This window comes from Melospiza melodia, chromosome 4, assembly GCF_035770615.1.
Source record: "Melospiza melodia melodia isolate bMelMel2 chromosome 4, bMelMel2.pri, whole genome shotgun sequence".
Taxonomy (NCBI): domain Eukaryota; kingdom Metazoa; phylum Chordata; class Aves; order Passeriformes; family Passerellidae; genus Melospiza; species Melospiza melodia.
This window is the reverse complement of record NC_086197.1, coordinates 88887682-88905077: the sequence shown is the minus strand read 5'-3', so window position 1 is coordinate 88905077 and position 17396 is coordinate 88887682. Positions and strand designations below refer to the sequence as shown.

The 17396-nt window shown below is 43.7% G+C and overlaps 1 protein-coding gene across 1 annotated transcript in view; it reads left to right on the top strand.

Annotated features, from left to right (window-relative positions):
• The window catches only part of LOC134418036 (sucrase-isomaltase, intestinal-like), a 60100-nt gene that overhangs the window by 16097 nt on the left and 26607 nt on the right, over positions 1–17396 (top strand). Inside the window, exons 8-12 of the mRNA XM_063155886.1 lie at positions 8042–8167; positions 9152–9283; positions 15063–15176; positions 15287–15403; positions 15485–15569. Coding sequence (XP_063011956.1) covers positions 8042–8167; positions 9152–9283; positions 15063–15176; positions 15287–15403; positions 15485–15569 — 574 coding nt within the window. The remainder of the gene's footprint in view (positions 1–8041; positions 8168–9151; positions 9284–15062; positions 15177–15286; positions 15404–15484; positions 15570–17396) is intronic.

Here is a 17396-nt window from a genome sequence, read left to right as displayed (position 1 = left end):
TACATGCAATTCTTATTTAGTGAGGAGTGTGCAGAAAAAAGTAGCAGATAATATGTTTTTTCCTGGACACCAAATGAGGCTTCAACTGGGCCTTTCTACAGAAAATTGTCACCTCAGATGCAAGCTTTGTATGTAAAAAAATCAGTGTCAAACCTAAAGAGTGTGGGGCAAAGCTGGAGTAAGCATGTTACTGTGAGAAGGGAGGTCACTATGCAGACTCTGAGGATTAGGCTGCAATTAGCCTTCCCTGAGGAAGGCTGACCAGGGTAGGGCATCCCAGAGCCAGGCACTCAGAGCTCACAGCAAGATGTGCGTGTGCTCTGCCTTTTCCTGTGCCACCCCTCAAAGGGGCCTGAGCTCTGATCTCTAGCAAACATTTTGTCTTTCTTGGCTTTTTAAAGCCTCCATATCCTATGCTTGCCTTCTTTCAAAGTGCCCAAATATGGGAACAGAAATACTGTGGTTTAGAGCAAGGCAAAAAGAGAATTTAACCTAGAAGGAAGGCATTTCTGGGTTCTGGTTTTGGTGAAGGAAGGGATAAGACTTGCTCGTGCTGTTGTTTTGGGAAGGCTGGAGCTTCTCTGGGGTGGTGAGCTCTGCTAGATCTTCCTTTTCCAAGGAGAGGTTCAGATGCTGTCTCCCAGAGAGCTGGGAGGCTGATGGTGCTCCTCCATGTCCTGGAGAAGGAGCAACTGCTCTGCTGCTTGCAGGTTTCCAGCTCCCTGTGCACATCATCCCCTCCCTTTGTCTGTCATGGTTTAACCCCAGCTGGCAGCTCAGCCCCACACAGCCACTCGCTCACGCCCCCCCAGTGGGGTGGGGGAGAGAATCCAAAGGGTAAAAGTGAGAAAATTCGTGGGTTGAGATAAAGACAGTTTAATGGGTAAAGCAAAACTGTGCACACAAGCAAAGCAAAACAAAGAATTCATTCACCAGTTCCCAGCAGGAGGGCGTTGAGACACCCCCAGGAATCGGGGGAATGGCTGAACATGTGACTCTTACTGGGAAAGAGAAATGCCATCACTCTGAATATCCAGCTCCCCCTTCCTCTTCCCCCAGATTTATGTGCTGAGTATGAAGCCATTTGATATGGAATATCCCTTGGGTCAGCTGGGCTCAGCTGTCCTGGCTGTGTCCCCTCCCAATTCCTTGTGTAACCCCAGCCTCCTCACTGGTGGTGTGGAGTGAGGGGCAGAGAAGGCCTTCACTCTTTGTAAGCACTGCTCAGCAAAATCAAATATATCCCTGAATTATCATCACTATTTTCAGCACAAATCCAAAACACAGCCCATGGCAGTTACTATAAAGAAAATTGACTATATCCCAGCCCAAACCAGCACACACTATCTCTGATGCCACTGCCACAGACCAGCAAGCAAGCTAGGATTTTAACTTACATGTGGGTAATAAAAACCAGGGTGGGAAAAGGGGGGAAAAAGTAAAGCAACTCTCCCCCAGGCTGGAGCTTTGATCCCCATTTCAAGGCAGCAGTACGATGGAAATTAGAGCCACGCCTGTTCCTTTTCAAAGTCTTTTACTGGTGTTTGAAGGCAGCATTTCTGTGGCTTAGCAGGTGGTCAGCATCTGAAAATAAAATGAGAGAGTTCTCACTCTCCAGCTGATGGGTAGTGGCAGCTCACTTTCCACCCCTGTCTCTGGAAATGGAGCTGGAGCAAAGAAAACAGGGTAAAGGAGAGCAGTGGGCATCTCCTAATGAGACATGTCACATGCCAGGACAAAAAAATCCTGTTCTGTATTCTCTGAGATTGTGCTTCACTCTCTAGGGAATCTTAAAGAATGCATGTTAGTAATTTCAATGTGAAATAATAACTTCTTCAGTAAACATCCTGAAATTCCAAGGTCAAAAAAGTTACAATTACCATATTATTAGTCTCTAGGGTAATAATTTGGCTTTTATGTACAAGATATGTGGGAAGGTGAAGGAGACAGAAAAGACTTTCTTTTTCAATTGTCTTTTCTGTCACACTGAGAGGATTTTCCCTGTACAGTCATTGCCATGCTGTAGGGAAAGAAAAGGGGTAGAAAGGAGAAGTGTGACTGATGTCTGCAAGGCACTGCTCAGCAGCATGGCTCGGCTCTCTGAGCTGTTTGCGTGGGTCTCCTCTGAGAATTGGTGTTTTGGGGGCTCCTGGCTGCTGGGGCCCCTGGTGGGACCAGGCTGCACTGCTGCAGAGCTTCTCTGTGGAACAGCACCTGCCTCCCTCCTGAGCAAGTCTGCCCCAGCCACTGCTTTTTGCAGGGACCCCTCAGTTTATCTCTCTGGGATTGCCCCACTGGTGTGGCAGGGTGGCCAGGTGCCAGCAGGTGCACAGCTGGTGAGAACAAGGGAGATGTTTCCAGAGAAAAGTGCCTTACACCTTTCTCAAATGTTTTGTGCCATTGCCTTCAGTGCCACTTCAGTGTCTGAGCCTCCTCTCTGCCCCTGCTATGCTTGTTTCTGTGAGAGGTTTAGGAGCTTAGCTCTGCTCTGGGCTTTCCTGTGGCTCCCTCAAACCAGTGAGTTAGGACAGCTTTGTAACAAAGATCTTTATTTGGCCTCTGGAGCATGCAAGATTTCCCCACACACCTCTCCAGGTTGTCACCAGCACCCAGGGTGACCACAGACTCTTGGCCAGAGCTGCTGGGTCCAGGCTATGCCAAGAGCAGGGCTCTTGTCTCTCTGTTTGGTGATCAGGGTTGATTGGAGCTGCTCTGCCAGAGTCACCAGCTTCTCTGCATCCTTGGAGTGAGGACAGGTAACAGCAAAAGCTGTGGTGGCCCTGGATGCCAGCCTGGCCAAGGATAATCTGCTTTAAATGGGCTCCAAGAGTGAGGCAAGGTGTGAGTAGGGAGCAGAGGGTGAGTGCTGGTACCTCTGTCCCTCTGCTGGGTGCTGCAGGGAGCAGAGCTGAGCTGTAGGATGCATCCTGCCAGTGGCACTGAGTGCTGCAGCAGTGGCAGCAGCTGTGGGGTCCCTTGTGTGCTGGGCATGGTCCCTTGGGAAGGAGCAGCCTCCAGCCCAGTTCTTCTGCCCCCTCCTGTCCCTGAGCCCAGCTGGGTGGGGTGTTACTCCTGCCACATCTGAGATTGTCCTGTACAGCTCGCTCTCTATGACAGTGATCACATTTTTCTCCTGCTGCAGAAGAGGTTTGGTGTGCAGAACAGTTATGTAACACAAATCTCACTTTTAATGGCTAACACCTCCATTTGCAGGAGAGTGAGAAAAAGCAGTAACAAGCTAAAGAGTTCAGGCACTGGCCTGAGCCTGGCTGAGGCTCTGCAGTCCCACCTAATATCAGGCCAACATTGCCAAGGCCACTGATGGCCTTTCAGAACAGACCAACAGTGCACAGCACTAGTGTGTGAGCTCCATAACAAGATGCTCAGGAATGTCAGGGTTCAAAAAACAGATATTTAATAGCTCTTGAGTAAAGGCCATGAATTTGTTATTTTATCACAAATTATCCAATAACAAGCTGTAAGTGAGCATACTGTAAGTCTCCTGATTCTGTTTGGAGAGAAAATTGCTTGTTTGCTTCCTCCTTACAGAAGTGTGGGCTAGTTACAGGTGTGAGGGACCTCAGAGGTCTCTAGTCCACTCTCCTGTTGGAGAGGTAAAATGGGGAACCTGCTTGTGCATAGATCTTATCACAGATGATTCAGTGAGAGTCTTGCAGCTGAATTCCCCAAGATGGAATAAATAACTGATAATTGTTTTGTGCAGAAAAAAAACCCAATATTTGAAGACCTTGGCATTGAAAATCCTTAAATTTTTTATATTCCTGAGGTTGTGAACATCTTCTTTATGGTTCAGCAGCTGCAGGGCCTTTCTTTTTGCTCTCCTAAATCAAAGCTTAGCTTCTGTTAACAGAGTTTGAGTGAAGGTTGCCCTCTAACTGACTGGGTGCCCACAGCACTCAGCTGCTTGCCTTAGTCATAGCAGATGAGCTGGATACAGATATGTGGGCCATGGGAGCACCTGTGGAATTTAGCCATTGTGAATTTAGCCATACAGAAATGCTAAACCCAGTGCATTAGCCCACTTGGGTTTTACAGTTTCCTCCTATAACTCCTCTTTGAAGAAAGGGAGTTGAAGCAAATACCAAGCTTCAGAAGTCATTTTGTGTGGCTAATTAGGGTGTAAGATTAGCAATCTACATTGCAGGACATCTCAGCTCCTTTGTGAGCACAGGAAAGAGAACTTCTCTCCAGCCTCTGGGATATAACTCTGGCATAACTCTGCAGCTCTCTCTCTCTCATCAAAATCTTTGGTCATACTGTTAACAGAATAGGATCCTGATTTACTCTATAGAATTTATAGCCTAGTACCTATCATTGATGCTTATATTAATAACATTATTTCTCCAATAATCCAGCACAGGGAAAATGAGTACAGGTCACCTGCTCCCTTGACACAGATTTTATCTGTTAGATATACTTGTTTCCACTGAACTTCATTCTTACCACAAAATGCTTCCAGGGTACCTCCTCAATACATCAGCTCTCAGGTGGCTCTGAAAAAAGTGAAAAAAATTACACATAATGCTAAGTTATGTAAACATGCAAAAACTAACAGTGAATTTATTAAACACCAGGAGTTATTTAAGAAGCAAGTGCAGGAAGAATTCTGGATCAGAAAATAGGATATTTTGTTTTTACTGGTTCTGCACTACCATATCTTTGTGCTTTTTCCCCCCTTCATTTTGAATACTCCATATGTTTGCTGTTTGTATGTTTTCCTCCCTCAGTTCCCCTGCCATACCCCATCTACCTTTTCTGATTCTATGGGTTTCAGTTTTTCCAAGCAGGCTTTCTCTGGCTGCTGCACTTTCTGATCATTTGTATGCAGAATGCAATCTGTATGAATTAAGTAGATCCTAAATATATATCAAATCCAACTTGAGTCTTCAGGTTTGCAAAATTACATTCCTGCCTCTGCTGATCCATCTGTGAGTGGGTACCATATGTCAGTTACTTTATCAGGAAGCTTCAGGGGGATCCATTAGACAGAGTCCACAGCATAATTAGAAAAAAGAACATTTGTTTTCCCAGCTGCCCTGTTTTCATCCTTCCTCTTCAAATGTTCTGCTGGTTTCAATTAAGCTCACCATAGATGCACCAGCCTGGTGAACCTGGAGAACTAATGGCTTTAAAAGCTTAATATCTTCCTTGCAAGGTAGATATTTTTCTGTTGGTTCAGCTGTAATGCCAAACTCCTCAAGGGATGCTGTCACAAAAACACTGTGTCACTCTGTGGTCCAGAATGACACAGCACCATGCCATAGGGGTGAGCAGGTGAACCCCAGCAAACCCCAGTGCTGGGGACATGCCCTTTTGGAAGGGCTCTGACTGACACACCAGTGGCCACAGCTCCACCTCCAGCCCCTCTGCTCTCCACCTGCATGCTTGATAGGACATGGGGAAGAAGCCAATCCCCATCCAACTCTTGAAATGCATTGGCAATGTCCCAGGCTGTCCTCCCCAGGCAGGAGTGACCTGGGGTGTCACAGGACCCAGGGCAGAGCTGCTCAGCAGCTCCCACTGCCTCTGCCCAGGCTGGTTCCCCCTCTCCCATTTCCCAGCCTGCTTGGAAAGAGGCACAGATGCCATGCAGACATCCTGCCAGGGCACAGGGCTCTGCATTGAGCTGCAGGATTAATATTTATCAGCCAGTTTTCCCTGTTTCTCTTGTCCAAGATGAGAAACCTGTGCACAAAGCATTTTATTTCATTAGGGAGGTCTTTTGTTTTGGTCTGTTTTTTTAACCTTGTTTGTAGAGGTCATTCTCTGCTTCCAGTAGAGAAAGCAAGGGCAAAATATGCATCTGCTTTAGGAGCACACAATGGTGGGTTCACAAAGCTCATCCTGCAGCCTTTTCTGATCTAAAACAAGCTCTGCTGCCTTCTCAGATGAATTTATCCTTAACATGGTGAGTGTGGATGTGCTAGAGAGGAGGACTTCTTGCCCTGAGGTTGGCCATGCTGTGTTGTACACCTTGGTGCTGGCTCACAAGGTGTCTGGGAGATTGTCCTGAGCCATCACACCCCATTCAGCTCTCCATGGAAAACCTCAGCAGAGCTTGAAAGATGGTCTGGGTGATCAGATGTATCCAAAAAAAAAAGCCTGGTGACATGTGCAAGGAGATGGGACAGCTCCAGGATGGTTATGGCATGTCTGCCCATTGGCCTCCCCCTACATGGTAGCACCACCCTTGTCTGTTCAGGGCCTGCCCTGGTGAGGGCACAGCAGTGTGCAGTGGAGGCTGAGTGCCTCTGTGCAGGAGCACACTGCTGAGAGCTGCTCTCCCTTCTCCTGAATACCCCAGCCCCAGCTGAATTGGAGGAGAAGAAGTGTTGAGGAGGATCAGGAAAGTTAAGTCTGGTGGCACAGGACAAGCAGCAGGTGTATGGGCAGCTGTGCTGATCAGCTGGTGTCCCTCATGGAGACACCCGAAGCATTAACCTCACCACTGGTTATGGCCTCCTTATGTTTCTGCTTATGTGAAACAGCAGCACCCCAACCAGTGAAAGCACACTGTAGCCAAATTTGTAATGTTTGGCTGTGTGTTCCCAAGCATTTCTTGTTTGGAAGCAATTTACCCTGTGTGTTTACCAGCCAGGGGCATTAAATGCATCCTCAGCTTTTCTCTGCCTCTCTCCCACATGTGGTTTTCTGTCTGATGCACTTTGTTCATCTGTGTACTGATGCTCTAGCTTGTGATGTATTTTAGAGCAATGTCAAGCTCAGCCTTGCTTTCCCAGGTCATACTTCCTAGAGAAAATCCCATAGGAAAGTGTGCCTTCATGCAATGCATCTCCAGAGAGCTTAGCAATGCAATAGATACAGACTGCCAGAAGTGCCTTGTTTTATTTATTTGAAGTAGATGGCGTTTAGCTGCCAATATGCAAGTTTTGTTGTTTTTCACTTTTCAGCATAATTACTTAACTATGGAGATCCACAAGGAAATAAGGGAGGGGCCATTATTTAGCCAAAGGGGGCCAATAGCTGCAGCTGATTAATAAGTCATGGCTGCTTACTAGCTACTAGATTTTCATGTATTGCCTGCATAGGTGTTAGAAATACAAATCAAAGGTTAGTTTCATTGGATTTAACTGAAGTAAGGATTTCAGGAGATGTGCCCCAGAAAACACTGGTGTGTACTAATGAGACAAAGCTGGACTTCAGCTTATTTGTACAACAGACACATTGTAATTGCCCACTGCTCATCCCAGGTTACCACAGCAGCGCTCACCGGGGGAAGCAGAGCAGGATGCCTTGCTTCCCTGTGCTCTCAATTGAGTTTCCTCATGCCATTTACAGATGGATTACATTCAGACAGTGGAAATCAAATATTTATAAATCATATTTAACTCATTACCTTGTGTTTCAGTTGAGAATTTCAGGACCAAACAGTAAGTCTGGCCTTGAAGAGGATTGTCAGTGCCTGGCAACACAAGGATGTGGGCCAGCAATAACAGTAGTCAGCCATAAGTGACTGAGTTTCATCAGATTGGTGTGTAAATATGATTAAAAAAATCAGAGAGTGCAAATAAAGATCAGACTCTTGATAAGTTAGTTCAGCTGGATGTGGCAAGAGAAGTTTGCAAAACTTACGGTGCTGTGTGTGGTTGGATATTTGCCTTCTGTTGGCCAAGGAGTTTGTGGACTTGTTGTGGATCAGGTGGCATGAGGCTCCACACTGGATTTCTGCTGGCATGTGCTGTGTAAGTGAGGACACATGCTGCTGTGCAGAGGCTGAGACCACGTTTGACATTAGCCTGGCTTTTATACACCGTGTCCTTAGAAGTGATGCTCAGTGCTGGTGGTGTTGGAGTCTCTCTGAAGGGCAAGGATCCACCAGGAGAAGTGCCAAGCATGCTGTGCCAAGAGCCACTCAGAGAAAGGAGTGGGTATTTAATGGATGTGTGATGCCTGTGCCTGGCCCTTGTGCTTTCAGTGATCTGGAAGCCTCTCCTGGTGTTTCAGAGTAACTTCTTTCCCTCTCACCCCGGTGTTTCTGTGTTCCTCACTGCTGCTGCAGGCCATTGGACGCCCACACATGCCAGCCTACTGGGCCCTGGGATTCCAGCTCTCCCGCTGGGGCTACAACAGCCTTGATGTTCTGAAGGAAACCGTCGATCGCATGAAGCGCTATGACATCCCATATGTGAGTATGAGTCTCTCACTGTGGGTGCTAACCTTGCACTCTGAAGTGATACAGTTATAATGGAGGAAAAGTAATTATCTTACAGAGGGAATTGTAGAATGAAAGGACATTCATAACCTTATGTAGTGGGTTTGCATGTAATATCTTCATAATGCTGAAAAGAACATTTAAAGTGGGCTGTGAACATGATGTTTAAGTGCTGCTCTTGGCTGCATAGCAGGTGATTTTGGTGTGGATTTGCTGTTACGCAGTATGAGGTGCCAGCATTTCAAAAACAAATAATGGAAAACAAACTTCTGATGCAGATCACTGCAAAATAGTTGCTAAACTAGGGCTTCTACATTTTCTTGTAGTCCACTACTAGGACTACAATTACAGTCTCTTAGGTTTCATTACATTAGTTGCCTTTTAGAAATACCATTGCATGCATTCTGAGTTCTGTATCAGATATTTCAGTTATAGAATCATAGAATACTTGGAGTTGGAGGACACCATTAAAGGCCATCTGATCCAATACCCCTGCAATGAGCAGGAGCATCTTCAACTAAATCAGGTTGCTTAGATTCCTGTCCAACTTAATATTGAATGTTTCTAGGGATGGGGCATTCACCATCTACCTGTGCAATCACCTCATTGTAAAAAATTCCTTCCCAATATCTAGTCTGAATCTACCCTCCTTTAGTTTGCAACCGCCACCCCTTGTCCAATTGCTACAGCCCTTACAAAAAAGTCTGACTCCAACTTTCTTATAAGCTCCTCTAGGTATTTAAAGGCTTAGGTAAGTTCTCCCTGGAGCCTTCCCTTCTCCAGGCTGAACAGCCCTCTCTGTCTCAGCCTGTCCTCAGAGCAGAGGTGCTCCAGCCCCTCTGATCATTTTTGTGGCCCTCCTCTAGACTTGCTCCAACAGATCCATGTCTTCCCTGTCTGAGAACGCCAGAGCTGGATGAAGTAATAACGTCATTTTTTACTTGAAAAAATGTTTAGGATGTGCAACATTATGATATTGACTACATGGAGCGTCGCCTGGACTTCACCTATGATAAAGTGAATTTTGCTGGTCTGCCAGAATTCATAAAGGAGATGAAGAAGAACGGAAAGCACAACATTTTGATTCTGGTAAATTAACATGTTGCTAATTATTTCTCCATTTATAAGAACTATTCCCAGCATAGTTTTCATAGCAGTACCTAGGTGCTAACACAGTGTAGTAGATTTTCCATTTTCTCATGTGTTGAGAAGAGCTGAAGAAAAAGTTCTCACAGATTTAATTTTTAGAAATGCTGTCTTTATTTGATATCTCTCTATCAGTATCATCTCTATACCAAAACATTAATTCTATGTCACTTTTTCCCCACTGAGTTATGGGAAATTTTGCCTCTGAGTTGTCATTACTTTCATATAATTCTTTCCCTGAAATGAACAAATTATTTTAATGCATATACAAAAATTGCTGAATAGTGGAAAAAATTCTATTCCTAATCACTCTGGAATATACTAACTACAATTCATGTTTCTTTTACTTACTTTTTATCTATGTTAATGTGAGAGATGATTACTTGTCTGCAAATTTGTGGAAAATGTATGTTGAACCTCTAACCAAAATTGGCATATGGACAAATGAATTAATTTGGATACAAGTGAAAATTGGAGTTTTCCATCTTCCCCAGTAAATTTTTCCAACAAAATTTGCTGTTTCTCTCCAGCACTTCTCTGTACATGTCCTTCTGCCAAAATGACTTTGTCACAATAGCTAAGTGAGCACCAATGGTGGCAAGGAAACTAGAGACCAATTTAATCGAAATTTAAGTAAAGGTGAAAATAAATTAGGAAATCAAATAAAATCCATTGATAAATTCACAAGATCTTGCTCTCCATTGTCCCCCAGCAGCTTAGCAGTAGGGGGGCTGCATTCCCCAGAGCAGGATGCAGTTTGTTCTCCATAACCACTGGGGGCAGGATAAGAGGAAAAGCATTTTGACCTGCAGCAGGACAGATTCAGGGCAAACGTCAGGGTAAAGCTGCCTGTCAGCAAGGTGAGCTGAGCCACAGACAGCTGCTGGGGCCAGGGTCCCTCCCCAGGTGGGTGCTGTGAGCAGAGCCAGCAGATGGATCAGGCATGGCTGAGCTGACCTGCAGCCACAGGGTGAGGAGGGGGAGACAATCCCACAGGGCTCCTCTCAGCACTTTGTGCTGTAACTGTAGATTCGAAATCTGTTTTCTAAGTGGTGAGTTTATATCTTTCATTTGGGTACTACGTTCATTTGGGTACTACTTATTTGTCTTTACCTCCAACTGCCAGTCCCTCACCCTTATATTTTCTTTCTTGATAGACTGATTGAAACAAGTGTATTCTCCCTCAGCCTTTCTCTGCTAGGCTAAACAAACACACTTACCTGCAATTATATTGATGGCTTGTGGTTTTAAGGAGACCAGGATTCAGTTAATCCAACTGAATCATGGTGGACAGGTCCACTTGTTTGGACCCGAAGTCAAACCAGTCCTGTTAAAATAAGGGCCAAGTTCCTCTTCTTGCCCTGGGGGTCCTGTCAAAGGCTTGTGGAGAGAGAGACTGAACAGCAGAGTCCTGAATTGTGATACAGTTGCTCTTTCACAGATACACTTGCTGGTGTATCGGAGTCAAGATAAGCAAGAACTACTGCGGTTTTCTCATCTAAAAATCACATTTTCTTGTTAAATAGATAGATAAAGGCAGAAGTGCCTCCCTCCTGTCCTTATTTTTTTTCTCGTAGTTTGTTTTGAAGTTTAAAACATGACTGAGGAGGATGGATTAGTCAACTCCACAGATAGCTATACCAGTGTTTTCTTTTTAATTAAGACTTTTCTGATAGTTTCTTTAAACATACCTTTTATTATTTGCCTAATCTTTGCTTTGGTATACTATAATTTCATTTACTACTAGGACTCTCAAACAAAACCATGCAGCCCAAGTGATCAATTTCATATTGATAATGGAAACAGCAGTGTGCATCCAGTGAATGCTGCTTGCAGTCAGCAGTGTGCACACAGTGAATGCTGCTTGCAGTCAGCAGTGTGCATACAGTGAATGCTGCTTGCAGTCAGCAGTGTGCACACAGTGAATGCTGCTTGCAGTCAGCAGTGTGCATACAGTGAATGCTGCTTGCTAGGCATTTGTCCCTAAAGATGCCTTCCCCTGAAGGTTCCATTCTGAGAAGCTCGGGGGTGCAGCAGTGAAATCAGTTTTCATCAGTGAAGGTTCAAGGCACAGCGTTTAAATAGTAACAGATTACTAAGTCGCTTTGATGGAGAGAAAGTTTAAGACAAAAATAGACCCAAATTAAATGGATACATCATTGTAAATAACCAAGCAGTAGTGAGCACATGTGCTGTCAGGACTGATTGCTCTCTCTAACTGTTAGGCAGTTTAGGTTCTCTGTAACCTCAATACTGCTCTAAAAATTATCTAATCTCTTAGAGCTGTAACATTAAATACCACATGCCTATTTATTGGTTTATCTCAAAATAGCTTGCAAAACATTAATATAGGAGCAAAATACCAGGAGTTTGGGGTACCTCTTCCTATGCACTCTTGCCTTTCAGTAAATACATGGTAGTCTTTGTCATCACTGTTGGGATGTCTCCAGTTCTTTTGCACTTGCTGCTGGGTATGAAGCTACAGGCAAGCAGTCATAGTTTAGTTATCCATTTTCTTCTTCCTTATGAGTTTGACTTCAGCAACATTTTTAAAGCCCTCTCAGTTTCTCAGATGGCATAAAGCCCTCTCAGTTTCTCAGATGGCACATTTTGCAGCAGTGAAGGGAGGTGTTGTATCAATTCAGCTGTGAGACAGATACAAGGAACATAGCATCTCTTAATTCATGCAATGAGTTAATGGGAATCCAGATAGAAATTCTGTCTTTCATCCTTCCACTAACCTGTAACTGAGGCCTGTCCTCTGCTCTAGTTCTTTAGCCAAGCTTGTGGAAAAAGAGCAAAAGCTGAGCCAGTCTGTCCTTCATTGTTTAAAAGTTAACGAGAAGTATAGATTGCACTGGTACTGAAGTTTTCTATTTTCACTTTATTACAGTTGCTGATATCTCTGTCAAAATCTGTCTGTTAGTATTCTTTAGTGATGTAAAGTATTCCCCTAAGTTGAGTTGGGAGCTGGAGCAGTGTGAAGGGTTTCATTCCCAAGTCACAGTGGGTGCAATCAAGGCAAGTGTAATCCAGTTGGATACTGTAAAAACAATTTTCTATTTAGATTCCCTTTGGGTAGTGACAGGAATTGGTGAGTTCTCCAAATATAGCAGATTGTTGCCTCCCTCATGATGATTTCAGGAAATGGGCTCTGACAGCCAGTTAGTGTCATGGAAAACCTCTAGTAAATGGATTTAGGGAATGGGTTCCATCTATCATCTCAAGACCACTTTGGTCATAAGCAAAGCACAGATCTGACAGCCAGCAGTACTGACACTGGCAGCCTGCCTGAGGATGGGCCCCTGATGTCAGCTGTGCCACCATCATGTGCTTGCTGGTGCCACACCAGCAGGAGGTCTGCTCCCCATGCTTGCACCTGGTGCTGAGAGCCCTCTGTGACTATGGTCCCCTTTGGAGTAGCCTGGCTCCATTACTGGAGCCTTTAATGCAGCCCTTCAGCTCTCCTCTCTCCTAATCTCTCTCAGAGGCCACCTCTATTTAGGGGAAATTGTGACTTTGCATGTCAGCACCTGGTCATCATCATTGCAATAAATAATTGTGCATGTTTCAGCTGTGTCAGAACAAATATATTCTTTAGAAACAAAGATGTTCTAAAGTAACAATGAGTACATTGAAAAATTATAAACATTTTTACTAAAGAGCATCTTTAATGAAATACCTTGTATACTGTCTGTTAAGTCATACTAAAACAGAAACAGCTAAGAATGACATTAGTGACTAAATACTTAAAAAGTCAAGAGCAACATGCTCATGATTCAAAATAATGCTCGATGTCTTTAACATTTTAAGTCCAATTGTGTGAGCTATAGAGACAAAAATTTCCAGAGATGAGTTTTTATGGATGTGCATAAAAATATATTTGGAGTGGGGCTGCAGGTGGAAGTGCATCAGTCTGGGTGCATGCTGGGGGCTCACAGGTCTTCAGGCAGTCAGCTGGAGTTAAGGATGCTCAGCACTTCTTCCCCTAAATGCTAAAACAATGAGTGAAGATTTAACAGGCATGAAACTCCTTCCCCACAAACTACCCTTGCAGGCATGGAGAGCTTTTGTTTTCTTTAGGGCAATACTAAACCTGCATAATATATTAGATATATGCTCTGGAACAACCTTTCAGCTGAAGGAAACCATAAGTTTGCATTAGGAGTAGCTAATTAAGCTGACTTCTTCTAGCCTTCGTGTCCCTTGAGAGACATCTTTACCACAATTATAAGATAATTATTGCAGATGGACCGTTTTCTCTTTTGCAAAGTTGGACTATTGAACAAGTTAAAAATGTAATGGACACTTATGGTCCTTATGGAGGAGACACCAGAGCTAGATAAAGTTAAACAAAATTTTGGGCTTAAAGTAGGGATTTAGCTGTACCTTTTGTTGTTGAGGCATGGAGAATATACTTTCCTCACCAGGGCTATGCTTATCAGAGGGCTCACAAGTAAATCAGGCAATTAATTCATGTATTTAAATTAGATTTAAAACAAGCCTTTAAAGCAACTTACCATTTGGGGTCTGATACTTTTTTCTTTTTAAGACATGTATGAGTTAGATTTCTATCACATTTTGATTCAAGTTCACTTAAATTATTGCAGCAGCTACAACTGAGTGGAAGAATTGTTTCAATGATGTTTTTTCTCCATTGTGTTTCATAACTGAAAGGTTTTGCCTAGAGCAGAACCTGAGAAAGTAAGATTTTCTAAGGAGAAAGTAAAGAATTCCCTACTAAAATGGCTGCAGTCTTTATGTGTTCTAAAAACCACAAAGCAGAGAGTTGCTTCCAATTAGGGATGTATTGCAAAGTGCACTTACCTCCTTTTGGTTGCAGCTGAATGCTGGGCAGAGTTGCAAAGTACCTCTTCATTCACTAGCATCTCAAAGTATTCTTAATTTTATTACTCCCAGCATGATGGGTGGGCCTCTATCATCCCCAGGAGCTGATCAGGCTCTCTTTGTACCAGCTCAGTGGCTACTGATGGTCATCCTGAGGGAGAGGAGTTGTTGGTGTCAATATCAGGGGCAGCAGTGGGAGGTGGTGACCACCCCGAGCAGTGGGAAGGGGCAGGAACAAGCTGTGGTGTGTAAAATGCTGTGCTCTTGGTGCCTGGGGACGGCAGAGGTGTAAGGCCCCACAGGCAGGTGTGAATTGGGCTCTCTGCATCAGACTGGCATGACTTGGACATCCTTGTCCAACACTGGTTTGGAATGGAGGGCTAACAGGGCCCTTTTGAGGTTGGATGTGCCCAGCTTCAAGCCCCTTGAGAAGTTTTAGTTATTCCAGCATTGAGCTGTTGGTGCTGAGGCAGCCGGAATACGGATTGGCGTGGACGAAACTCAGAGGTGCTCGAGTGTGGGAATGTCCAGCACAGCACCCAGCCCCAGCAGAGACCTTGGTGCAGGGGGAGTAAAAATCTAGTGCCTGTCTTAAAATAATTTGAACATAGAAAGTCTCATAAAAAATAAATGTGAGGATATTTAGTAATTTCACATTGCTTTTGCCTTACACAAGAAACACTCATGACATATCCTTAATGACTTTTTCTAAATGATTTGCTCTCGACTCCTATTAAATTTTAATGCTGTTTTCTTCCAATATTTTTGCAATCAGCACTAAGAAAACATAACACAAATTTTTATAAAATATAAAATAGAAGATTAATTGTTACCTCTGGGATTTTAATAATGGAAGTATGATCACTCTTTTCAGGACCCTTTCATAGCCAAGGATGAGGAGCCAGGCACTTACAGACCTTATGAACTCGGCCAGGAAATGGGAGTGTGGGTGAACAACTCTGATGGCGTGACTCCTGCTGTTGGCCAGGTGGGTTTTTAAATTTTGTGATGCATTTTGTCTAGTGCTGCTTCAAAACAATAAAGCAGCAGTGCAATAGAAATGGGAAAATAACCAGGATTTACATTTGTAACCCCTAGGCCTGGCCTCCTGGAGACTGTGTGTTTCCTGACTACAGCAACCCCAGGACAGTGGAATGGTGGACCCAGTTGTGTCTGGAGTTCAAGGATGTTCTTGACTACGATGGCATCTGGATTGTATGTCTCATTATATCTGCCCTTCCTTCTTTAAAAAAAAGAAAATGAAGATTTTCATATGTCTTACTCTCTTTATTAAAGGATATGAATGAACCATCCAATTTCATGAGAGGCCAGATACCTGGATGTGCTGATACTGAAATCAATAACCCTCCTTACACTCCTAGTAAGTATAATTTCATTGCGATAAATAACTTATTAATATTATATTTTTATTCCTATTTTATATTATATTTTAGAATAACATTAATATTGTCATTTCATTGGCTTTTTTTTTTTTTGTTGTTTCTTTGGTTTTCTTCTTTGTTTTAAACCTGGATAGGCTATATTTTAGGGGAAAAAATAATTCCATTCTCTGATTTTCAATATTTCCCTGCCTGTTCTGTAAGTTCAATTACATATTTGTTCAAGACTCCAGTGGCTCAGCTTTCTTGGAGTATCAAAAACAATCACTTTCCTCTGTCCAAGGTTCTGCCTCATAACAGGACTCGAAAAATTACCTTTCTTGCCATTCTCTGAGCAACTGCTCCACATCAGAAAAAGGGCAAGATACCTATATATGGTAACTCAGCTACAGACTTATGAAGTAACCCTTGCCACTGCTAGTGTCAGAGACGGCCTTCTCACAAGCTATGACAAGGGAGATGGTGCCTTAGTTCAATATATTTCCTTTCTCTTTGGAAAAAAATTTTCACTGTGTTACTAGAAACAGGCTAAAAATGAGTTTTAAAACTTCTAAGACTATGGGAAACTTACCCAGTAGCTGAGTTAATGATATGCTCATTCTTCCCCAGGAGGCCATGAGTACCTATGATTATTGCCAGTGGTGTGGTAGTTAATCCAGCCAACATTTCCCCAGGAAAGCCCAGCTGCCTGAGCAATGTTGATATGCAGTAGGAAGCTGATACATGAGTGTTGGAGTATTGGCAGTGGAGTATTGGAAATGTCCCTTTTTCCCCTTCGGGCTTTTGTACTCTCATGAGAATTCTAAATTTTCTTTATTAAATGGCAATTTTTTTTTTAACTTTATAAGAGAATATAAGAGAAACATAAGCATAACAAAAACATGACAAAATATTAGAAAGAAATAGTGCATTTTTGAAAGCAGAAGGAAAGCTTTTAATGATGATTTTGGTGTTTGCTCTCTTTGTGGGGTAACCACTTACCACTTAACTCACTTAACCTGTGAGTCTTGACCAAAGCCCAGGAACTGATGAGAATTTCCCCCTTTGCCTTAAATTACCTTCATTTTTTGGTCAGCCTTCAGAGCTGCATGAAAGATGTGAGATACTGGGTAAACTGGCCAAAAGAGCAGAGCTCCCTTTACATCACAAATAGAGGACTTTAGAGTGAGCCCATGCAGCTGAGCCATGCAGCTGCAGCTGAGCTTTGTGAAGATTAGCACTGATGTCTGAGCCACCAGGAGGGGCTCGGGCCTAGAGGCCTGCATGACACGTAAGGACACCGACAGATACTGAAGACAGGAGTGTTCTGAGCCCAGTTTCTCTGCCTTGACTCATGCACATATGCCCTTGCTTCTGCTTGTGACTGGCAGTGTTAGAATGATATAATGGAATCACAGATGGGTTTGTGTTGGAAGGGACCTTCAAATCCATCTTGTTCCAATCCCCTTAGCGTGGGCAGGGACACCAGACCAGCTTTCTCAAAACCCTATCCATCCTGGCCTTGAACACTTCCAGGCATGGGGCATCCACAGCTTCTCTGCGCAGCCCGTTTCAGTGTTTCACTACCCTCACAGGAAAGAATTTCTTCCTTGTGACTAATACAAGCCTGCTCTCTTGAAACCATTACCCTCTGTCCTATCACTCCATGCCCTTTTAAAAAAAGTCCCTTTCCAGGTTTCTTGTAGGTCCCATTTAGGTACCAGAAGGCTGCTCTAAGGTCTTCCCAGAGGCTTCCCTGGTATTGCTCTTCATTCTGCAGCCAGGAGCCCTAGGCATGACATCCCAACATGTAGGGAATCTGTTTTAAA